At 42.2% G+C, this 24,857-nt stretch overlaps 1 protein-coding gene across 2 annotated transcripts; it reads right to left on the reverse strand.

Moving 5' to 3' along the window:
- Positions 1-206: 206 nt before the first annotated feature.
- On the reverse strand, positions 207-17,762 carry fgfr4 (fibroblast growth factor receptor 4). Of its 2 annotated transcripts, none has more exons than XM_074671933.1 (21): positions 17,131-17,762; positions 14,805-15,011; positions 11,547-11,734; positions 11,313-11,463; positions 11,161-11,211; positions 10,311-10,580; positions 9,617-9,706; positions 9,360-9,526; positions 9,153-9,276; positions 8,335-8,525; positions 8,080-8,218; positions 7,734-7,924; positions 7,477-7,622; positions 7,064-7,185; positions 6,845-6,955; positions 6,315-6,505; positions 4,683-4,805; positions 3,722-3,792; positions 3,459-3,596; positions 3,239-3,344; positions 207-2,756 (listed from the first exon to the last, which is right to left on the reverse strand). In XM_074671933.1, exons 2-21 carry the CDS (start codon positions 14,890-14,892, stop codon positions 2,580-2,582), a joined length of 2,835 nt encoding a protein of 944 aa, XP_074528034.1. In that variant the 5' UTR covers positions 14,893-15,011; positions 17,131-17,762; the 3' UTR covers positions 207-2,579. The 2 variants fall into 2 exon arrangements, with proteins under 2 accessions (XP_074528034.1, XP_074528033.1); XM_074671932.1 differs by having other exon boundaries at positions 7,734-7,927.
- Positions 17,763-24,857: the final 7,095 nt, after the last annotated feature.

Genomic DNA, 24,857 nt, shown 5'->3' on the forward strand with positions numbered 1-24,857 from the left:
AAATGACAAGGACAGCCACTGTAAACAAAACCGACAGCATCTCTGCCAAGTCTCACATGTAAACACATCTGTAGAAAGAACTGGATCATAAAAATAACAACCTGCTCAGATTCAGGATGTTACTGGCTTCCAGCTTGAGTCTGGATATCCTCAAACCTGACAAACTGAATCTCTGGGCAGAGAAAGACACAAGGACACGGAGCGGCTTTATTTTTAAATTATACTTTATTTCATATAAAAACAAAAACAATAAACAAATAAATTAGATATTTCTAAAATAATTCTTTTGAGGAAATGTTTAAGAACGTGGTGACAGTTTACAGTTTCGTACCTGGGAGAGAAGCTGGAATGTAAAGATGTGGGTGAATCCAGACACAGCTTGTATGTAAATGTAAGAGCTTCATTCCAAAATGTGATATTCATCAGTGACACCAGCTGTCTGCACAATGACTGACAGCATGAAGTACCAGGAAAAGAGGAGAGAAGACACATGAATCCCTCATGGATGAAATGTATGGCTGGTTTTTACACAGGAAGGTGACTGAGTGATGCTTTTAAGGGATTCTGGAATAAAAAGACATTTTTTGTTAAACTTTTGAACACTTGAAACAAAAACTTGACCAAAATAAATGGTGAAATAAAACATCTGATGCAAGTTTATAATCAATAACAACACCAATCAAGTTCCAAAGACTTAAACCTGTCACATGTGAAGTTTGTTGAGCTTTTTAACACCCAGTTTCTCTTTGTTGACCTGTCACAAACTTTCTTAGAGGAGGATAGCTGATTAGAGTCACATTGTAAACGCTTGTTTTGTGGATGTTTGTGTTACTTGTAAGATTCAGGGGGTGGACTAGGACTCAGTTGGCATTTCGGCCCACAGGGGAGTTTTCTGCAGCTGGCCCCGGTGGCAGTGGCCGAATCTGAATTAAGATTTGTAATTTAAAAGATGGCGTCTGTAGGGATAAAGATAGGGGCGTTTGGGAAAGAAGAGGAGACATTACCATAATAAGAGCCTCTTCATTTGCACACAAGCCCAAGCTATCCCCACACCACCACCCACCCCCCAAAAAAACTCCCTCTGGTCCACAGTCACACCCATTAAGCTTGCAAAGCCCTCATTGTCCGGCCGCGCTGCGGACCTGAGGACCCCTCGCCAACAGATTGGGCTGGGTGAAGGGGTGAGAGCCAGACAAAGGAGGGACCCTCCCCCTTCTCCTCTATTTGAAATCAATCACACTGGCTTTCACATTCAGTGCCCTCCCTCCTCCTCCCTGTGCTCCTCTCCTTGTCAGCAGTGACAGTGGGCTTGAGTCCCTGTGCTGCTGAATCCTCAGTCCCCCATTTCAGGACCAGTCCCAGTCTGGACACACGGTCTCTGTCTGAGCTGAGGCCACTAACACCATCTCAAAGTTTATTTGGTTGTTAGTTCATGTAAATAAGTCCTTCTGATGACCTCCAGGACCCTGCACTCCTCATGTTTAACTTAAGGAATGCAGTTGTTGGATCTGAAATGTTTTGTGGTTTTTGTTTTAAGACAGCAGCAAGAACTTCGTTGACTCTTTCTGGAATTTGACCACAAGTTGTTTTCTCAGGCGAGAGGTGGAGTAATTGACTAAAAAATTGCAAACAGAGACTGAATCCAAACTTTTAAAGTGAAAAGATTTCTCCCAGTCCATATTTGACCACACAAATTTGAGGTTTGTTTCGTCAATGGAAAACAAAAGTTGTGTTTTCTTCTTCAGCTCAGCCAAAACTTAAAGAGGTTGTATTTTCTTTTTCAGGATTGTTACTAATGTAAACATATTTAAGAACTGAAGGGTTGTGGATTACACTAAAACAAGAAGACGGGTTTGGCACTTGAAACATATGATTGAATTTCTCTCCACTTCCACCTCTAATTACCTTCATTTTGTGTCATTCAGAATAATTTATAAAAGGAAATTGTCTTTATGTCGTTGATATGTACATACAATACTTAGATATTCTAATATATTCACAGGAAATCATAAATTCAGGCACTTTGTTGCCTTTACAGCAACTTCTTAGCACAAGAGATCCTGAGATTTAAGACTGTTCTTCTTAAATAAGCATCACAAAAGTAAAATAATCTTATATAAAGAGATTTATATTTAACAATCACTTTCTTCTTTTTATCATAGCAAAATAAATCTTTTTTTCTTGTGAAAATGTCTTTACCAGCGAGGTTTCACGCCCCGGTTTTGAGTTGAGATCATTGTCCATCGGTTGATCAGAAAAAGCTTGTGAGGCGTTTGAGTACCGGGCTTTCTTCTGCTGAGTTTAGTGCCGCAGGTTCACAGCTGTTCATGGGCACAGTGCCAGAGCTGACAGTCCAAAGTACATCGTGTGAAGCCAACAGCCTCAGTGCTCCTCATGCATGTTTCTCTGTTCATCTGTCCCAAAATCTTCGGCCTCCTCCTCCTCCACAGGGCGGGATGAAGACAAAGAACGTAACCAATATGGCCGCCGTTGGATGTGTCACAATAAGCCCAAAGAAGCGTTTCATGTTCGTACTGTGTTGATGAGTGTTTATGTGAGGTGTGCCTTCAGTCGTCAGTCTATCGGAGCGCTGTCTTCATGTCTAGCCTTGAGCGTACGTCCTGGTAGCCCAGAAGGCAGGGGTCGGTGGACAAGGCATCATGGGTAAAAACAGAGTCGTTGTCGGAGGAGCAGGAGCTTGACGTGTCCTCGCAGGATGGGGAGTACTGTTCAAAGGGCGTGGAAAGGTCCAGGTACTGTGATGCAGAGAAGAAGAGCAATTTGAAAGATTACAAAACAAAACTTGTTGAAGTTGTATTTGGTGACTCTTCAGACTGTTGCTTTGGATGTTTCTCTTTAATGAGGTCCAGATGTGGAATAGCATGCCACTTTAGTTTGAGACCACCGCAAATACAGAGAACAATGGTTTGAAAGGTCAGTTCAGACTCAAAATCACGACACATTGGAAATGTTTAGAAATGTATCTGAAAAAGATGCTGTGAGACATTTTCACACCACAGCCAGCTTTGTTTTTGTTTGTTGTGGGCTTTTACGCCCTGAATTCTACTTTTTTTTTACACATTCACTCCTGTGCACTGAAGACATCTGGACAGCAGATTGTGAAAGACAAGGAAGTACATGTGTGTGTGTTAATCCTCATGAATGCATGCGGTTGCCTGAGTGTTTGTGTGTGTGTGTGTTTGTGAGTGTGTGTGTGTGTGTGTGTTCCAAAACTCACCTCGTCAGAGATGGACAGCAGCACTCGGTCCAGCTCCTCCACCAGCTGTTTGAAGGTCGGTCTCTGGGTGGGCACAGCATGCCAGCACTCACGCATCATCATGTAGCTGAAAGACACACAACAAATTCAACAATTAGGTAAAAGATGAAGAGAATTTAAAGTCAGAGAATTTGAAGTTAATGGCTCACAGATTCAAAGCGAATCAGTCGATATGACATACAGTTCATGTGTGCAGTTGGAGGGTTTGTCCATACGATGTCCTTCCTTTAGCAGCTTAAAGAGCTCCTCCACAGGGATGCCAGGGTACGGTGAGCCACCCAGTGTGAAGATCTCCCACATCAGGACCCCAAATGACCACCTAAGAGTTTTGTGGAGGGGAAAAAATTAGAACATGAAAGATATTTAAGTAGTTTAAAGCAGCCTTCATTGAAGGGAACAAGATGTTGTCCTTGTGTAATGTTCAGTATGTGAAGCTGTACTTACACGTCGCTCTGGTGTGTGTAGACTCTGTCAAACAAAGCCTCCGGTGCCATCCATTTCACCGGCAGCCGTCCCTGCACAGCCAACAAGAACACATTAAAACCAGAGCAGCTCACTTTTCTTCTCAACACATCTATGTCTCACAAAAAATTAAAGTTCAAGATTTTTTTTTCAGATCTTAGCTCTCACACTTCTCCCTCCTTCTTGTCCTTTTTTCTCTCTTTCCTAATTAAGTCCTATTAATCCTGCTGCCACTCAGAGGAAAACATCAGACATCTGTTTCAAGTGGTGTTAAAGCTGTGAAAGGAGCTGTGCTGGAGCGTCTGAACATGGAGATATTTGAATACTTTGATTGAATAGTGAGAAAATGATGCTTTATTGATGTTTAAGGAGGGCCAGAGGTTGAGGACTTCCACTTCTTCTACATTTCATACTTTTAAGTGCCTCTATTTAAGGTATAGAAAAAAATGTGCACCGGAAAAAAATGAGATCTTATCAAGTAATTTCATCTTATTTTCAGTAGAACATGTCTTTTTAGACTCAATATAAGCCACATTTACATGACCAGTCCAGAAAAATGTCTTGGTTCAAGTTGTTGAAAGATGAAAATGAGATCTGAATTGCTTGTAAAGTAAGTGTAAGTAAAAAAAATCTGCCAATAGAGCAAGAGAAAAGTGACTTGTATTAAGACATTACTCTGTTTTTGAGCACATTTTTTAGCAAATTTTTCTTGTTCCATTGGCAGATTTCTTTTTACTTGTTACAAACAATTCAGACCTCATTTTTGTTTTTAAGTTACTTAAAATAAGACATTTTTTCTGAGCTGATAAGTTGAATGTGGCTCATATAAAGTATAACAAGACATTTTTAACCTAAAATAAGACAATAACACTTGATAAGATTTCCGTTTTTTCCAGTGTGGCTTAGATTCCTGAAAAACATGCCACAGCCAAGTGTCACTCACATTGGTGGTTTTCTTGTAGTAGTCGATCTGGTGGACTCCTCTGGCCAGGCCAAAGTCAGCGATCTTCATCACATTGTCGTCCGTCACCAGAACGTTCCTGGCTGCGAGATCTCTGTGGATACACTGCAGAGATGAAGGAGAGAGGGTTAAAGACTGAGCTTAACGCCAACTGCTTTGTCTATAAGAAAGATTTGAGGTGCTCTTGAAAGTGGTCTGATTTCATGGCTTTGGGTTCAGTTTATAATCTACAGCTCTCCACAAATAAAAAAGTCACAATATAACCCTACAATCAAAGGTTTTACATTCATGAAAGGCTCTTTTACTTATGAGACAACACAGTCTTGTGTGTTCCAAGCTGGAGAGGTCATGTAATAACACAGAGACAGGGGAGGCAGAAATGATTCATAGCAGATTTTCTCCAAAAATGAGAAGGGTCAGGAGTCTTGAGTCAACACAGGGAGCCTCATTTTAGTGAACGCAACAAAATTAAAATGTCTTTATATAGAGAGCCGGGAGTTTGAAGAAAAAACAACCCTTTGGGAGGAAAAAAGAAAGGCTCTGTTTGCCCACATTGAATGGATGTCATTAAGTTTATTTTGGTTTTCATTCGAAATAGACGTGGGATTTGTGGGGACGTGCAAAATGAACCAGGCTCGGTTTGTGGGTCTCCCCATAATGGAGGGTTAGCTTCAGACTCCTGCATTCTTAGGAGGCCGGAGAGCCAGAAACCCGATGCCTACACCCAGACGACAGTTCTACTGCCTGTTTGCTAACAGATTTATGGCAGCGTTAAAAAGGACAAAGCCCTGCGACGGAGGGGATGGACAGATGGATGGATGGAGAAGAGTAAACAGGAGTGAAGCTGCAGCAGCGCTCTGCTGAGGAATGCCTGTGTGAGACACCGGCTGGCAGACAAAGAGACGTGTTGATAAGAAGCACACAGACAGAGAGCATGCTGGGAAAATGAAAGGAATAGACACATGGGGGGTGGGGGTGGGAAGAAAAGATGTAAAACGGACAGAGAAAGAGTGCTGCCATGATGGTCCAAGCTCATCCATCTGAAAGCCAAGTGCCCAAACCCATGAACCCAATCCTGATGCCTTTAAGACAAAACACTGGGCCCAAGCAGCTCTCAAACGTTTGGCATTTTACTACCATGATTTTATTTTGTGGCTGTACTTCCTGCCAAAGAATGTGAACACATATGAGGTCTGACACGGAAACATCCCTACAGGGCTGAGGCTCTTTTATGAAGTTTACTCAGAGCATCCAAAACCATAAACCCGCTGATTGGCTAACACCAAACATTAGTGAGTACAACTCTTATGACTGGGCGATGCATTCAGACCAGTACTTCTGTGCTGCTTTGTGCAAGTATGTGAGTAAATTTATGTTTTATTTATTTAAGAATACAAATTAGTATCAGTGAAAGAAGCAGCGTTATAGAGGATCTATTCTGGGCCAATCCAATCAACTAAGTCTGAAAGTTTCTTAACATTCTCCTAAAGCCATCCAATTGACATCAACATCTCCTAGAAACTATTTACAACCACTTAAAATCAGTGAGGTCTTCTTATGCCCCACTCTGTCTACCAAAAGTAATTTCCCCTCTTTAAATGGAAGTGAACGTACTCTTTTAGAGGCCAGGTACTCCATCCCTCTGGCAACCTGGTAGGCACAGGACAGCAGGTCTTTGAAGGTGAGCTGCTCTTCAGGCACTTTCGTCACATCAAAGGTGTAGTCCATGCCAGGGGGTCTCCGAGCCCGCAGGTACTCCCTCAGACTGCCTTTAGAGGCGTACTCCACCAGCACATACAGAGGGCCTGAGGGCAAACACAAGCAAGATGAATGATGGGGTTGTTTATGTTGTTGTTATAGCTCCGAGGCTTGGGACCACCTAAGTTGAAACATTCTCTAAATTAGGATGGCTTGTTTGGGTTTACGATAAAAGAGGGTTGGGATGTTTGAGGAAAGGTATTGTTTTCCTTTCAAAATAAGGGTGGGTCATAAATAACACAAGGAGGAAGAAGTCATCTTATCACAATCTGATCTAATCACTGGCTCCAATACCAAGAGGACCACCAGACTGACACCTGACTTGACCTGAGACTTCTGATTTTTTAACCCAAGCCTAAAGTAGAAATGGAAGTGTGGAGACTCACCATCTTGTGTGCAGACTCCAAGCAGGTTGATGATGTTCTTGTGTTTGTCCATCACCTTCATCAGCTCCATTTCTGAGATGAGGTCTGCCAGATCTTTGTCTGTGGCATCATCTTTTGAAAAAAAAATACATCAATTTAGACGAGCTTTCCTTTCATATATACAACATATTCAAACTGAACCCTGAAGGTGTTTAGAGAGCTGTATCATTTCTTCTCTACCTTTGAGCATCTTAACCGCCACAGTGGTTGGCTGTTCGGTCGACTCCTTGTTGATGCCGTAAGCCTCAGCTCTGACCACCTGACCGAAGCAGCCTTCTCCGAGAGGTTTGCCTAACGTTAAACTAGAGAGAGGAACAGAGGAAAATAAGTATGTCAATGAAATGTGAAGAAATCCATAATTTGGGGCTTTGGTTTCTGAAAACATAGGTTGGGCAGGGCTAAAAATGGGCTGTGGGATTGTTGCTTTTTAGGTCCCTGCATGATGTGAGAGCTACAATGTTTTAATGGGTCTGGATCCAAGAGGTCAGACTAAACTTAGTGAAGAAACACTCTTTTTAAAAATGGTCGACATTTATAATCTGTTATACAAAGCTTTTTTTTAAAAAGACACAAAAGAAGTGACTCAAACTTACTTTTCTCTGGGAAACTCCCAATCTGGGTCATAAGGAAGCTCGATCTCCATGACTCCAGCCAACATAGGTGAGCAGCTGGAGGAGAGGCGAGCGACCCTCATGAGGGACGCACTAGATTTCCCTGATGAGTTAGACTCCACAGAGTACTGAAATAAGACAAACACGGATACAGTTTGAAGATCAGCCTCTGTTAAACCACTTCACACATACTCTTGGCATCAGTCATTGAACATTACATGGGGATTTCGATATTCTACCTGTCTTCGAAGAGGAAACTTGGAGAGCTTCTGCACAGGCAGAGCATCAAACGGCTCCCTTCTGGGATGGACCTGCATCCGACACAACACCACGATGATGATGGCCATGATCAGAGCCAGGAAACCACAGGCGTAGATGATGATGTCAGTATACTTGGTCTCCATAGTGTCCATGGCGTCTGCTGCTTCTTCTTCTATGAGAAAACAACAGTTGTTAGAAAGACTTCAGTAAGTTTCAAGATGCCAAGAAACAAATGTTTCTGGAGTCATGTGTTGTGCGACTGATTTTTTACGCAGACAATGCAAGGATTGTTGATTGGGAATGTGAAAGTTTAAAGCATGTTACCTGAAATGACAGTGAGCCAGGCAGACTGGTGAGCAAATCCAATCGAATTTCCAGCCAGACAGGTGTACTCTCCAGCGTCCTCCATGGTCACTTTGGACAGATAGAGCACCTCTACATCTGACATGTTCAGACTGCCGGTCTATGGAATAAGGGATGCAGGAAAAGTGAAAATGCTGACTGCAACTTAGCTATTTAAGAAACTCAAGATGCTTTTCTTCCACAAGAATATGTTTTATGCACATCTATAATATTAACCTTCAGGACTTGAACGTAGGGCGTTCCATCGTGACCGTAGCGGCTGCCATTCCTCTCGATGTGTTTGAGCCACTGGATGTGAGGCTGGGCATCGCTGTAGACTTTACAGTGGAACTGGACATCACTGCCCACCACGACTGTTTTGTTAGCAGGTAGACCGGCCTGCAGGATGGGCCTGTGTGGGGAGCGCTCTGTAAGGAGAAGAAACCAGAGGACGTATGAGGAAAGTGGGAAAAACTCAATAAGCCCCTCATCTTTCCCTCAGGAGTTCAAAGGTTATTCAGGGACATGAAGAACTGATCTTCCAAGTGTGGAGTCTTACTAACACCTCTCACATCAGGGGTCCATACATGAAGACTGGGGTCACAGAAAGCTACAGCTAAAGCCATCAAGAAATCAACAACCATCTAAAGAACCTGTTTCTTTCCGTTATAAAGCGTTTGAACTCGGACAGGAAATATCATTGGCTAATGAAAAACTGTTCTGTTAGCATGTCTCTTTGTCAGCTGGTCGCCGGGTCTCTTTGATCTGGGCTCACTCTCTCTGATCTCGTTAACTGTCTCGTTAGTCTTCTCCTCCAACAATGGGGACAGAAACTGACCCCGTGGTGGACAGAAAGCATACAAATGAACAAACAGACCGCAGTCCTCATCAATCTGCTGTCACGGGTCAGGTAGAAACGTGGCGTGGACGCCTGACCATCCACAGCCTGCTAACAACACCAGGCGAGCACCTTCTGGTATCCCCACAGCTCTTCCTGGAGTTTTCTATGTTAACGACCAAAAGACTTGAACATTTTAAGAACTTTTGACTCTTACCTAGGACATCAAGGACGTAACTGTGGTCAATGGAGCCATATTTGTTCTTCACCACGCATGTGTAGTTCCCTCTGTCTGAAGGCACGACGCTCTCCATCACAAGGCTCCAGTGCTGGTGCCTCAGCTGGAGTAAGGAAAAACAGTTTAGTGAAAACCCTTCATCATAATGAGCATGGTTTGACTCTACATCAAACTTTAAATCCTCACCTTGATTCCCCCGATGCGATGCTCCCCTTTGAATTCACGTCCATTTTTTAGCCAGAGAATACTCGGCTGTGGGCTCCCCATGGCGGGGCAGCGAAACTTTACTGTGTTACCAGCAGGGACAGCGTACAGCTTCTTTTCCATACGCTGGGTGTGCGTCCAGTAAGGACCTGTTTGAACAACAACAAGACAATGAGCCTACAGCCAGGCTGTCCTAATGAAGGCTAAAGAATGCAGGTAATTGGCTTGAAATAACCCACCTCTGGTGATGTAAACTTGGTCATTTTCAAGCTCAGCTGATGAGTCCTCCAAACCGTTATCTTCATCATCATCTCCTGACCCCAGTGAGTCTGGAAACAAAAGATAAGACAAAGAGAGTTTGAGGGAAAAGACCAGGACCAATAGCAAGTATTTGCATGTAAGAAGCAAAAGCTACTTAGCATTTTTGTCCAAAGTATAATCTCAAGGGTTAAAAATTATTTAAATCAGCTTTCTGAATTGGAAAATTGCAGTTAGCATAACATAATGTAGTTTTTTTTTGCTTTTGCTTTGCTTTCCTTCATTGCAGCCTCTTTCTTAAAGGCTTAATTTCAGATACTGTCTCTTTAAGAGACAACAAAGCACTTTGGAATCAAGCATTCTAGAGCTTTTTTGTCAATGCCTTGAAAGAAAGTTTTCTCTTGACCTTATAAGGGGATTCACCAACTTGTGATGTCACAAATTGAGGTTGTCTGTTGTCAGTCTTAGTAAATTTACATGTTACTTTTTGAGTAAGCTGCTGAAAGCAGCCAGTAGTCCCAGTGTGAGATAACTCGGACACATATTTACAACACAGAATCTTCATCCACTTTTTATACCAACATCCAATAATTTTAATATGTTAGGTAAAATATGAAACTTATTTCAGTTGCTAGCAGGACTTAACCTTCAGGTTAACATGCAAAATGTCCTTACCAGCCACAGTGATGGTGAAGTTCCTCACTGGCTCTTTGGAGCCTCGCAGAACACAAATATAAACACCCGAGTCCTCATACGCCACATCTGTGATCTCCATGATTGCACCACGGATCTGGATTCGTGGCGTTGGCACAATCCGGCTTCTCTCTTTGTACCAGTTCACTGCCATGCCAGGTCGGGTGCTCATGTCACAGCGAAGCTTCAGGACATTTCCTGGTTCTAAGAGAAGATGCTCTGTGGTGTCTTCACTCAAGTCCTCAAGAACATCTGTTAGAGGCACAGAATGGTAAACACAGTGTTAGCATGTTGCTAGGTGTTTCTCTGTGCTTCTTTTAACAACAATAATGATAATATTGTTGTTGTAACAATGTTGATGCCACTCAGTCAGCAACTTAAAGCTTCATCTCTGTTTTGGAGCAAGTCGCCATCCCTCAAACTTTGACCTTTAGCTTTTCACCTCCTCCATCCCCCACCCCCCTCCTATGTGCACACACAATGAAATCACCATGGGGACCAGAAGGCCCAACAGTCCCAGACCCCCTTGATACACACCCTCCTCCCCTCTCTGCTCCTCCTTACACTTGCTCAATCCAAAGAGGAGAGAAGAAAAGAAACACTGAGGAGGAGAGTTGAGCTAATGAACATGTTGCAGCGTGACAGTGGACGGAGGGTAAATCTGAGGGGCGGTGAAGGTTCGCTGGAGATCTAAGTGAGCGTTAGGAGGAGAGAAGTTTACTCCAGCCCACAGTCATTGGTGGGGAAACCATGAAGCTGATATGTTGAGAAAAGGCTACATGAACCTACAGGGGATGGCATTTATTGGTACAGAAACATGAAGTGGTTGTACCTTGAGGGATTTCAGCAGCAGTCATGTCCATAGCTCTGGATATGATGGTACCTGTGAGATAAAAGTTAAAGTTAGAAAAAAAGTGGGACAATGAATAGCTGTGGTTTTCTTTCAGGGCAGTTTATGCTTCAAAATGTGGTCAAAGTTCTTACCTGGCAGGACCTCCAACCACGCAGACTGCATGGCCTGTACCATCTTGCCTGCGTGCATGCCTTGAGCCATACAGATGTACTCTCCTGCATCCTCCAGACTGATGTTGGTCAGGTGCAGGGTGTTCAGCTTTGAGGCGTTGCTCTGCAAGGCCTGCATGGAGGACAGATTGTTAAAAAAAATCCTTTCGGAAAAAAGAGGAAGAGATGAAACCCTTTGAGGCTTTCTGTTCTCACCGTGAGAGCTTTGAGGCGAGGCTGTCCTTCTTGGCTTTGCCCTGATGTGCTGGCCTCGGTCTTCAGCCACTGAACCTTTGTGGAGGCCGGTCGGTGGATTTTACACACCAGTTTGGCTTGACCACCCACCACAGCTGTTGTGTTTTCAGGGTAACCTGGAGCGATGAGAGGCCTGGAGACACGAATATCTGGTAGAGAAGAAGAAAAATTAAAAGAAGAAAGATTTTAGATGTTGCAGAACTAAGTATTTCCATTTGACTTCACCCTTCAGTAGAAAGTTTTTCTAAGTATTTTTCAGTTCACTTCCAGACCAGTTTTTACTTTTCCTGTTCTTGTCACTCCTCAGTATTTGGGCTTAGGGATCTAAATGAACAGCTACAAACCACCTTGGTCTGAACTCAAGACAAAAATTGTCAAAACACCGGGAGGTCTCAGTTTACCCCTGAAAGGTCTCGCTACAGGAGTACACAATGTTCCTGAACAACCGCTGTCATTTAATGCCACCAGGGGCTGCTGATAGAGTGCCCTGATAACCCAGCCACTATGGTGTCACCCTCAGCCACAGTGCCGTCCTTTCAGTGGGTTACTCTCCCATTCATGTCCTCGCCCACTCACTTGTAGAAGCATATGTGTGCCCCGGACTTGCTCTCTGCTCAGTCGCTCAGAACGAGCAATTTTCCTGAGCAATTTTCTGATTGCTTCCTGTGGGCGCTTAGTGAAAGGGCAATCTGTTTTCTTGTCCCAGTGAAGTGCTGCTTTTATTTCTGATCATGCAGAGTACACAGAGGGGTGACGCTTTAGAGGCAGTGCTAACAGCTCCATAAGTGGAAAATCAGAGGTAGTGATTGGTCAATGCAGCAGTGGATTAAAACGTCTTGATGGTGAGGTGAGATTGTTTCGTCTTTTTATACAAAACTCCACACAGAGAACACATTTTCCTCTAAAGGAGCAAAATTGATGACAGTAAAACTACTAATCACAGAGACAAACACACACACACTAACCCAAAGCCATGCTAATGAACTTGCAGAGACAGGGACGGTGCCCGGGAGCTGAACTCGCGGCAGAGTGTGAATTGTCACCCAGAGGCAAGGGGGCAAACAAAACACAACACAACACAAACAAACCGCTCGGCTGCTCGAGCCAAACAGCCAGTCAGCCAGCCGGCCGGCTGGTCGGGCTGGCAGAGGAGCCCTCGGTGGATAGCGGTACGGACAATGAAGAGGCCTTGGACAGTAACATGCCCTGACCCGGGGAGGGAGCAGCACAACCATCCAGAAAAGTACAGTACTACCAAGACAGGATGAAGTCTGTATCTTCTGTTAATCTTCATGTTTTTTTAAACTATACCTTATCCTGTACAGCAACACAGTACATGTCATTCATCATTTACCTTTCAAACTACTACGCCTCATTTCATTTCAGTTTTTCATATTTCCTTACAACTCTCTTTAAAGCTGACAGACTTACCTGCACTTAAAAGGAAAAGAAGAACATCCTTCACTTCAAGTTACATGATGCTTTTGTATCAGGCTCCTGAACAGCGTCACAGCTTTGCAGCTGTCTGATTTGCATTAAAAGTAAAGTAGAACACTTTGCTCATGTTTGCAGTAGAAAATAATTGCATTTAATGAATGAATGAATGCTAACTTTGTCAGCATCCATTCATTATCTGTTCAAACAGCACTCAGAAAGTTTGCCGCTCAGAGGTCAAACTCTGTCCACAGGCGGCTCTGTTCTGAACGTTCAGCCTGACCAGCAGATGCACTCCAAAAAATATGCCAACCCACTTATCCTGCACGGAGACCAAAGGAAAAGACGGCATTCCCTGGCACACTCTGTTCTTCTTTATGTTACAAAAAGCTCTCTGTGAAGTGACAATTAACTGAATGAGTTCAGCTCAATCATCCTTTTAACTCGCACATCATCTGTGATATTTCCTGTCTCATTCTTTAGACACGAGTCTGTCTTTAAGAAAAGCTGTCCTCAGGCTTGTGTACAGTCTGTAATGATGTGGCAGAAAACTGGACAGAAATAATTTTCCTGTAGGAGGAGAAAAAAAACATTGGACTAGTCAGATGGCTGCATTTAGCAGCATGTGGTTAGTAACATTAGAAGTATAATTAAATCAGGAGAACGCTGCGATTTATTTTCTCCTTGAGATTTTATCAGATTAGGAACATGACAGAAAACGCCTGAGGACTGAGAATAATTGAAATAGTTTGAAGCAGTGCTGTAATTATGCAGTGAAGTAGATTTTGTAAAAGCAGAAGAACATTATTTACTGAGCTTGGTGATTAGGCTCCCCACAGGGAACTGCAGAGAGGTTACAAGGAAGTTTGTCTTGAGAAACTTGATTTTTATTTGACTCTGGCTCATAAATACAGTTTTATATTTAAACATTTTAACGGGGACAAAAGTAAGAAGTTTTCATCTATTTCCTCAGAGCTGCGGACACTGTAATTAACAATCTTTCTGTCATCAATTCCAGTTTGATTCTTTGTTCATGAACCTTTAAGGTTTCTCGTCCTGCACAAACACGCCAGGCCCTGCAGCACGGAAAGGAGACAGCTTCATGCTTTCTGCCTTTAAGGGGGAAACAATCCACTGTGTCTTTCATCAATCTACACAAGAATGTCACCTGAAGTCCTTTCATTTAATTCACAAACTGACTCAGCAGCAAAGAAAACATATAGAACTCCTAATTGTGTTCACCACTTCTTCCTCACTCAATGGAAATGTCTTCAAGCATCTTGAAACCAACAATCTCTGACTTCTTGTATCGGCATCTGTCTGTAAAGCATGAATGAAAAAGCCCCTTCACTCCCCTCCTCTTCCTCCTCTACAGCTGGCACGCAGCCAGGCAGATTTACACTTCCGAGCCTCAGGGCCTCGGGCGGATCAGGTAGCACAGTTTACAGCAGCAAAAACACTGAGAGCCTTTTTTCTTCCACCTTTTTCCTCCCTCCATCCAAACCTTGACTGCAGCCTCTCTGTCATTTTTCCTGTCACCTTGACTTCCTCTGAGGCTGCGGCTGCCAAGAAACTGACACTTTCTAACAAGGGAAAGTGGACTGATTGTAACCTTAACAGATTAGATTTCCACTGAATGTCTGTGGTTTAGAACCAGTGAAGTTTCCAGCCAGACACAGAAGTTTTACATAACACAATCCCCCTGAAGGTTGAGGAGGAAACCGGTCTCAGAGTGGTGTGATTTCAGAGCAGATTTGTTTGTTTGATGGTTTCAGGTGATCTTACCTCTACTTCTTCCTTCTTCGAGAGCCCTTGCAGAGACTCTGTCCATCAAACAGAGCAGGAGGACGCAGACTGTGCAGATCCTCGCCATCTTCTTAGTGATGTTGTGGTTAAAAGGTATAAAAATATATCTGAAGCCGGGGTTGGCCTCACACCCTGGGGCCTGGCATTGGAAACTCCAGAAACCCACAAAGTCTCTAAATCTGGATCCTGCGGACACAAGAAAACACAAAGGTTATCTTCTGATCAGAAACCCGATGCTTCCAGATTTCCCTCAGCTGAAGTTTACTGTTATAATTCAACCAGGTGTCAGAAAGCACAAATCCAGCTTAGGCACACAGTCAGAAATCCTGTTTTGACTGTGAGCAGCTGTATTCGTCAGCAGATGTCCCGCTAACTGTCCCACTCGTCTGCCTTACATTGTCCAGGCTCTCCTGCGTCATGAATAAGGAGCAGGGCTGTTACCGCCTGTTGTTTGTCAATGGATGGCGCTTGGTCTGGCCCGGGATAATGGGCCCTTGCTAGAAAAACACTTGAAACTTGCCAGGAAGCTACAGAATCTGCAGGAGCTGAAGCCTGAGTTGATTTCAGGACGGGATGGAAAACACGACGGGCAGTAAAAGGGGTTCAGTTTGAGGAATACAGAAGGAGTTCTACAAACTCTGAGTCACAACTTTTTACTTTGACCCACATGAGACCTTACATTTGAGTATGCATAACACAGTTTAACTTTATAGTCTGAACTTGGAGCAATATTAGTAATATTGTTGAAAGACATATCTCTCTTAAGTCCAGCATAAGTTTTATTCAAATAAGTTCAATACGATTAATCAAATAAGTTTTATTCAAATTAAATTCAGATGCCTATTTGAATATCTGACCCGCAGTTAGAGTTGCTGCTTTGCTGTTTTTGGACACATAAATTGGTGAAAGTATCACTTTTAACGCCTTCTGTCAATTAACTTTACGTAACTTAAGCTTGATGTCTTTAAACTGAGGTCTGATTTTTTTTTAATGAATTCATAATTGAAGCAATCTTTACAACACATTTTCAGGCCTTTAAAATGATAATTAAAAGCAAAGTTAGGGAAGAAACACACTCCATCCCCTGTGGAAGTGAAGCAACCTAAATGACACATCAAACGCCTCAGCCTCACCTGGATCCCATCAGTTCATGTTTCTCTGCAGCTGTACTGTTCATGTTATTAAATAAAGATTTATTTTAATAGAATATACAGCCCTGCTTCCATAAACCAGCCCTGCTGACAAACAATGAGCTCTGACAGATCGTAAGAAAACTTCGAGTGAAACGCTGTGATTTTTCTGCTGAGGGTCGAGCCAACTGCGCACAGGCGCCAGACCCCGGTGTGTGCCCTCCATGCATGCATGCCGCGCCCACACACACACACACACACACACACACACACACACACACACACACACACACACACACACACACACACACACTGAGAGAGGGTTTAAAGGACTCACTGAATGAAACGTATTCTTTCTCAATTAAGGTCTGGAAAGGACGTCTCCTGCTGCTTCACGCTGCAGCCATCAGCTCGTGCTTTGAAAGTATTGACTTAATTTCACTATCAGCTCCGGATTTACTGCGCAGACTCTCAATTTATAAGGAGCTGTACAATTCTGTCACACGATATCCACGCCAATATCTCAATATCTGCCAGTTAATAAGAGTCAAAGTGAGCTGCTGAAACGAGTGTTACTATGACAGTTTTTGCACGCGTATGAAGCACTGCCCACCACTACAACACTTTGTCGAATCTTAGTATTGAAAATCAGACTTAAAGAAATTCCACTTTTATTTTTTCCATAGCCAATCGTCTTATTGTGTTTTTGTGAGTTTATTTATAATGAGCAGGAAAATGAGAAACGAAACATCTGTGAAGTCAAATATGGGACTGCATGTGATCTCTGGTCTCAGGGTTCAAACTCCAATCTCAGCAACACAAACACACTTCTCTCCTGACACACAGTTCTTGCGGATGGTTTGGTGCCTTATTAACACCTCTCTTTGCTAAGTCGTGGATGATGCTTGCCTTAAAATATAAATTACCAATGAGTGACCCTGGTACGTGAAGTAACTGTTCTACAAAATATGAGCTCCCTTTTTCTCATGGCAGTAGGTAAAACATGTTGAAGGTATAAAGCCAGTCGTCAAATCAAATTAATCTGATTTTAAGAATTTCGCATGCATTGTGTGGATTTGTGCAGCACTCCAACCCAAACTCCACACACCCGCTGCCAATGAATGAAAGAACAACTCTCCAAGAACCCCCAGCTGTCCCAGTCTGTTTTCACCCACCTTTCCTCCCGGTCTGTCCTCGCAGAGATGAGGGGGAAATCTCTCCTTATTCCAGCCGATACGCGCCAATATTGAAATTTTGAAACCCTCATTTGGAGCAAAGCAGTCTTAAATCGTCTCTATCCGGATGAAAATGAAGCTTATAAATCCATCAAAACAGCCTCTCGGAGCATGAACGACAGCTGCCGGGCCCTCTCTCTCTTGGTGACCGGCGGAAGGGGCTGCGTGATCCCGCTGGGCAAAGTCCACCGCAGCCTGTCGTTCACAGAGCTAAATCCATAGAGAGAAAGACTTGCAAACTAGTTTATCTTAAGCAGAGTAAGTCCCTTCTCGTTAGAGAAATTGTTGCAAAAGATCCAAAGTGGTGAGAGAAAGCGATTTAGGCAGGTTAGAAAAACGTGTCTCGGAGTTTTGAGTCCTGTCTCGCACTGACTGTACTCTGGGGTAACTCTTCCGTGCGTCTTTACGCAGCGCTTTTGAAAGTTCTCCTCTCCTCTGTGAGTTTATCCCGGCGGAAACTGCTGCGAAATTGTGAAGCTCAGCTTCTTCAGATGGCTCCTCTTCAACAGTACGGAGAAAGACTGACTGCGTCCTCCTCTCAGCAGCCCTCTAGCAGCAGTACTGCTCCTCTCCGGCCGGCGATCACAACAACAATGGTCTGAGAGTGGCCAGGGGAGCAGGAGGAGGAGGGAAGAGAGGGGAGGGGTGCGCTTCTGTTACCCTCACACAAAAAACTAACCCCCATCCCTCCAAAGAGCTGGCAAATAAAACTCAAGACACTCAGCTTCCCCTCCTCTGCTTGGATTAAAAAAAAAACAAAAAAAACCACAAATCTAACTTTTTTAAAGTATTTTCCGTCTAATCTCTTTACGCGTGCCAGAATATCCTCGTAAATCACGTTATGAAAACAGTTTTTGTGTTTTATTTTCGCGCCTCATAATTTATTGCAGGATAATTGTGCTCTATGCAAACAGAGCGTTAAGGCCTCTTTAGGAGACGCATTCAATTAAGATGCTTCAGTGAGTGAAGGCTGTGAATTGCCTCCACGTTTTAATTGCATCAGTAAAAGAACAAGACCCCGTAATCCCATTAGCTGCATGCAGAAGAGAACCAAGACCAGTCCTGTTTTCATCAGATTACCACTCACAGAAGATTAATTTCTTAAGGATGTTACAGCTCAGAGAGGAAAAAAAGATTTATTCACTGTAGGAATAAACTTCATGGTGAATGAGACTGTTTTAGTTGGAGGGTAAGAATCCATGTGTTCTGCAGTGGTGTGAGCTCAGCATACAGGAGAGATAAGAAAACACCTGATGGTGATAAAATGATAAAATGTGAACACAGGAGGAAACGAAAAACACTCTGAAACTCATTTACTTTCTTCCTTCTTTGCTTCAGTTTGCTTGAACATCTCTTGAATCACTCCCCAGTTTGCTGGAGGTTATAAAAAAATTATAGATTCACCTTTGAACTTTGAATTGATACATGCTAGATGGTTTTTTCCACTTTCACAGATTCTAACTTTAATTTTTTTTAGCTGCCATTTCTGACTCAAACAAGAAAAGAAGTGTTCAGAAAGGCTCACACTCATCTGTGCTGAAGCCACAGTTTGACACACTGACACATGAAGACCTCCTCTATGTGCATCTATATTTCTGTTTTTACATAAACCCATCTGCAGCAACATTATACATGCTAAAACCAATCAAATCTTATTTGGTAAATAAGTGTCTCTTTTTTCTTTGTGGATTCTTACCTCTAACTGAAAAAAAAAATCTTAACAAGTGTTTTGTCTTATTTTCAGTACAAGTGTTTTTAGACTAAATACGAGCCACATTCACTTGACCAGTCCAGAAAAGTGTCTGATTTCAAGTTATTTAAAGACAAAAATGAGGTCTGAATTGCTTGAAATTACTTGAAATAAGACACTTTTCTAGACTGGTCAACTGAAAGTGGCTCCTATCAAGTCTAAAAAGACATCTACTAAAATAAGACAAAAACACTTGGTGAGATTCCATTTTTTTGCAGTGTGTAAGTTGCAACAAATATCATTGTGCCTTCCTTCGATACGGTATCTCAGCAGCATGTCCCTCATTGAATGTTTTTTCAATAGAAAATGTCAGACCAAAGAGTTTGTGATATCTACCCGGTATAAAATATTTTTAGCTAGCAGCTTCTCAAGATACAAACGATCTGTCTGACTTCTGATTGACAGGGTTTTTTTTGTAATGTGTGTGGGACAACTTGGGATAGTAACACGTTGACTTTTGTGCTGCAAAACAGGTCACCTCTGCCCATGAACCTGTGGTGAAGAGAAGTCCAACGCTCAGGATGTGTTCCCAAATCTTGTAACAATGTTGTTGTTTTTTTTTTCTGTCAGGATCAGAAATGTGGTTAAGAAAGGTCTGTTCAAAAAAAGGAAGATTGTATTAACACTAAGTTATTTTAGAGGGCCTGGCATGCTGGAGCTGAAGAAGATAAGGCAGTGGACTGAGCAGGAAAGGGGGCTGCCAGCTGGTCCTGAACTTGTCCACCTGACAACCTCAGCATCTGTGTGTGGGGAGCTTTAACCACACCAAACAAAAATAAGGAAGATTTTAAAACTGTACATCATACCATAAGAGTAGCATTCCTTTAGCCATATGAAAACTTCAGAAATTAAGAGCATTTGGAAAGTATCAATGTCTTGTTAAATTGTTGTGGATCGGCTGATACTTCAAAATCAGGCCAACCACTGTACTCTAATGTTTGACTTACAGTTTGGTTAAAGCCAGCACTGAGCTAACTCACATCCTTACAAATCCCAACACTGCCAAAACCTCAACAGGAAACTTATTATTGTGCCTGGGGGACTCTTCAGGGTTGCCATTCTGCCTCTGCTTGACATTTTTTTTATTGTGGAGAAAGATCGGAAGTGTTGAGTATCAAGAGGTTAATCAAAATTGTCCGAATCTGTTTTCAAACCCAGAAACACAATATCTGCTGTAGCCAAGTGAGCCACCGAGATGCTAGACTGTAAAATAGGCTTCAGATAAATCACAACACAAGCTGCACACTCGATTTACTTTTATCTGTGGGTCAAACTCCTCGAGTGGCTGCAGTACGAGTGCATTTAGCTGAAATTTATGTGCTGAAATCAAGTCCAGATTTGACCTTTGACATCGCACAGCACAACTCGGGGTCAGACAGAGCTTTACAGCGAAAGTCAAAGTACACAAATAAAGCAGGCAGAGTGGAAGTCATAAAGAAGATAAGGCCTGTGCTAATGCCAGCCGGCGCTGCAAGGGCGACAGTCATTTTTGCGTAATTCCTGAGCATGTGTTTGAGAGTGTCGCTGCTAAGACAGCAGGTCACAGGAGCCCAGCTTCTGTAAATGATTCATATGATGCTACCACCAGGTTTGCACAGAATGTGGGGCAGATATCTCTATTTGTGTGTGTGTGTGTGTGTTGCTGAAAGATTACCTGTGTTTTGGGAGGGGGCGGCAGTGTTAATGTTATTGCACTGTGTTGTTGTGCTAATGGAGCTCATGTGGGATTGCAGCCGCCTCAATTGCTTCACACAGACACCTTTTCTATGAAGCCCATTGAGGCTCCTTTAAGGTGAGTATTTAAAGCTAACACAGCTTTGTTTCAGGTGCCAATGTAAACTGTTTGTCATCAACTTAAGTGCCAAATTAGAGACAAGACGGCTGCTCGGAGCTAACAAGGATAAATGACGTGATGAGCATCATTTCATGTCATACTAATGAAATCAGATACATGACTTCCAAAAACGTAAAGATCAGAGTGAAGTGACTTCCAGTTATGCAACACAAGCATTGTTAAATGTGTACATCTAACTGTTTGGGAACTTCCTGCAAGTTTTCACTACAACCTATCCAATCACTGGTTCTTGGTATAACAGTCTGTCCATTTGTGTACCTGCTTGGATATTATTAATGATTTTAGCAGTGTCAAAAATCCATCAAGACTTACAGGAAAAAAAAAAAAACTTACACTAGACCGGCACATAACATCTCATCTGGCCAACCTAATGCTGCATCTGTTTTGCTGTACATGCTTGCTTTCGCTCCATGCGACTTCCTGCTTGTGTTTCATGCATTCTGTGTTTAAGGCCACTAACCTGTTCACTAAAATCCCGCCAAGTTATTTTTTCTGTGTAGTTTTTAAGTAAAGTTTCAAAGCAAGCTGCTGTATTTTTTTCAGCCTGTTTCATGAATCTTTGGTAACCCATTTCAAAAACCTGACCAGGAACTGCAGATAGATACTTCGTCTTTAGCTAACTCTGGCCAGAAGGGCCAATAAATTAGTAACTGGGCACTATCCTTCTGAACATCTCCTTTTTGTCCACAGGGTCACCAAGACCAACAAAAATAAAAAACTTTTGAGACTTTAAAGAATTTTTAACTATTTATAAAACTGATTAATTTTTTTTATCAGATAAACAAACAAGCTAATAATAATAATAATAATAATAATAATAATAATAATAATAATAATGATGATAATAATAATAATAATAATAATAATAATAATAATAATAATAATAATAATAATCAGAAGAAGAAGAAGAAAAAGAATGCTGCAGAAATGAAGCAAAAAAAAAAAAAAAATCAGACTTTCCCTGATCCCCCGGTATCTGATGAAGAACCAACCAGGCTTGAAATTGGAGCATTTAAATCATTACATGGGCAAAGGACTGGTTTCAATTTTAAGGCTACCTAGTTCTCGTTCATCCACTTGTAATGTAAGGCCAATCATTTACCATTTAGCTTTACAATTCACTCAAACAAAACAGAAAAAAATACCACTGCTCATTGTTAGAAACCTGGTTCACCTCTTCTATAGTTTAAAAACTGATAGAATCAAATACTTTTATTTGAGACTCCTCCCCTTGACCAGGACCAGACCCTCCATCCCACATCTTTATCTGATGACATCAGAGATATGTGGGATCCCTCCCGACCCTCCCGCCGCCCTCAGGTCCAGATAGCATTGATAGCCTGCTGCATACTGATGTTAATGCTAATGGGGAATACCAGGGCTGGTTGGTGCCTGACAGCTGATAACAGATTGAGGAGGAGGGGTGATGTTGGGGTAAATGATAAATCAAGGGGTGAGGTGAGAGGTTCTGTGTGTGTGTGGAGGGAAAGTAAGGTAGGGCAGAGGTCAGGAGGAATGTGTGAGGTGTGGCTGGTCGCTCATTAGTCTACGTCACAGCAGGGGCACATTATGGAAACATCAGGTCACATTTACATGTAAATTTCTGACTGTTTGGTGACTCCTTCTCTCCAAAATGACCACATCGACAACAGAGCGTCTTGATTTAAAACCATATCTGTTGACATCAGTGCCACGCCAAAGACCACAGTTAATTGTTCGTAGCATTGGGATTCAAGCAAGAACCTAATGCTAAAATAATCTACCCATAAATACAGTTCTTATCGTTCTATAGGTCAACACGATAATTCATCTAAGCTAACCAGGTGAAGAGTTAACCAATCTTCTTGTTTATATTACAGTCAAAAGGCTCATAAATGATTATTTTACGGTTTTATGTTGCTTCTAAAGGCTAAATATAAAGTCTTATTGTCATTCCAAAATAAGGGCAACAAGCTAACGCTAAGAACATCAGCCTAACAGAGACTGTGACCTGGCTATCCATCTATCTAGCATGTTAGTTTGATTCAAAACAATAAAATTACATGAAAACATCAATTTATATTTTATTTACTATTATGGGATTTAAAAAAATGTGTGTACTGAAGAGCAAGGCTGGTCAATTGTGTTTAACTAGCTATCTCACTCTGTTCCATTCTTTCTGCTACGCTAAGCTAACTCTCACTGTTAATTACTGTGATAACACAACATTGAAACATGTTATTAAGGATGAAAAAGCATACAAAACAGAAAAAAAAAACTTGTCACTTAAAGCTCAGTTTTCATTGATTTTATCTTTATCATTTATCACTTTCTTAAATTTTGGTGCTTGATGGTTGCTTTTGGTTATTTCTCTGCTTTCAGACTTAAACACTGTTAGATGCCAGATGTCAAATCAGAGATGCTTTTAAGCCTTTAGCCTGTGCTGGAGGTTTCAGAAACAAAATTCACTGTATCATGCTCACATGATAGATTTCTCTATCTTTCTTGAAACTGAAACGCTACAATTACCCAGCTGGTTTGCTGTCTCTTCATCCAGACTTTCAGACTATTGACTCCCACACTGGCTGGTTTGCCGAAGCTTCCATTGTTGTGTGTTTGTGTTAATCATTACCTGCGATGTTCGCAACACAATGGGACAAGCTGAAAGTACGGGCTTTGTGATGCAGGAGGAGCGCTGATGCAAAACACAGCTGAAAGAGGGATGGGGAGGGGGAGGGAGAAGAGAAAGAAGCAGGGAGGAGGGTCCCACAGCAAGAGAGCTGCTATTAAAACATGTCATCTGATGTACCGGTGCTCCTGTCAACACAGAGGCAAGCTGTGCAGCCAAACCAGGCCCAGATCCATTAGATAACCTTTCAAGATCACATCATTTCTTAAATTAACACGCTTATTGAGTGTTAACTCTCAGGGTGTTTGAACAAACTGTATAAAAGTGCAATTGTGCAAAAATAATTTACAGCGTGAACACACTTACTTGCCCAGCAATTACATGTAGCATCGCGTTTCTACGTGGGAGAGACTCAAGAGCTGTGCCTCTGACTTGGCATGTTAGCACAAGCTAATCACAGGTATTTGACACCTGCCTGGTTAGCAAAATGCCAACTCGCGTTGCTCTTTCTCCCGTACTGCTCTCCAAGTGCCTGAAAGTGAGTGAAAATTGAGCCAAGCTTCACCATTGTTTGGGAAAAAGCTTTATCTATTTAGCCTTTTGTTTCACCTTAGTTGTGTTTTTCTTCCTCTAGGCTATGTCCACTATCAACTCTGCTCTGAATAGTTTTGTCAACTCACCAACATCACCACGCTTAGTCGTTTGCTCACTTGGCATGCTGTGATTGGCTGAGGTAGCCACATCTCCTCTCTGCCCAGTAACGTCCCACAAACAGAACCTCAACATACAGGCAGAGGAGGGGGTTGAGGTACACAGACACTGACACACATGTATAGAGATCTATCGGTGACAATTGAGCAGAAATATTCCTGCAAAAGTTGAAATTTATTTTTTAGGGAAATTCTGCCGACCCTACCTTTAATGTCCAATAACTAATGGAAACAAAAATTTTCAGAAAAAAAGGACTTGAACGCAACACAGCCCAATAATATCTTCATCACCACAGCATACAGATGTGAGAAACATTTCCACGAGGTTTATTTATTTTCTAAAGTTTGACCACACCTAATCTGGAATGACTGGGGAGACATAGTTTTTAACCTATACCACAGCTAGATGGCCTGATTTTTAACAAGACGTGTGTTTGTACTGAAATTAAATCGATATCTGATCAAAACAAATTTTCTTTGTTAAAGGCAACTTTTTACCAGATACAACACGTTTAAGTAAGGTATTTACCAGTACGATAAATATGTCGATTTGTACCGTAGTTTAGTAGCCAGCTAGTTACTGGTAGCCTGGTGCTCTAAGACATGTCTGTAATGTGTAATCTTAGTGAAACCTGGTTATGTCCTGCCAGCATAGGTGCCAATTCTGTGGGTGCTTTGGGGCCCGAGCACCCACAAAGAATGCAGAGCACCAATGTGTGCCATTCATGTAAATGCAGCGGTCAT

The sequence above is a fragment of the Halichoeres trimaculatus genome, unplaced genomic scaffold (assembly GCF_033239565.1).
Source record: "Halichoeres trimaculatus isolate MK-OKI-2021-1 unplaced genomic scaffold, fHalTri1.1 fHalTri1_scaffold_6, whole genome shotgun sequence".
Lineage (NCBI taxonomy): Eukaryota > Metazoa > Chordata > Actinopteri > Labriformes > Labridae > Halichoeres > Halichoeres trimaculatus.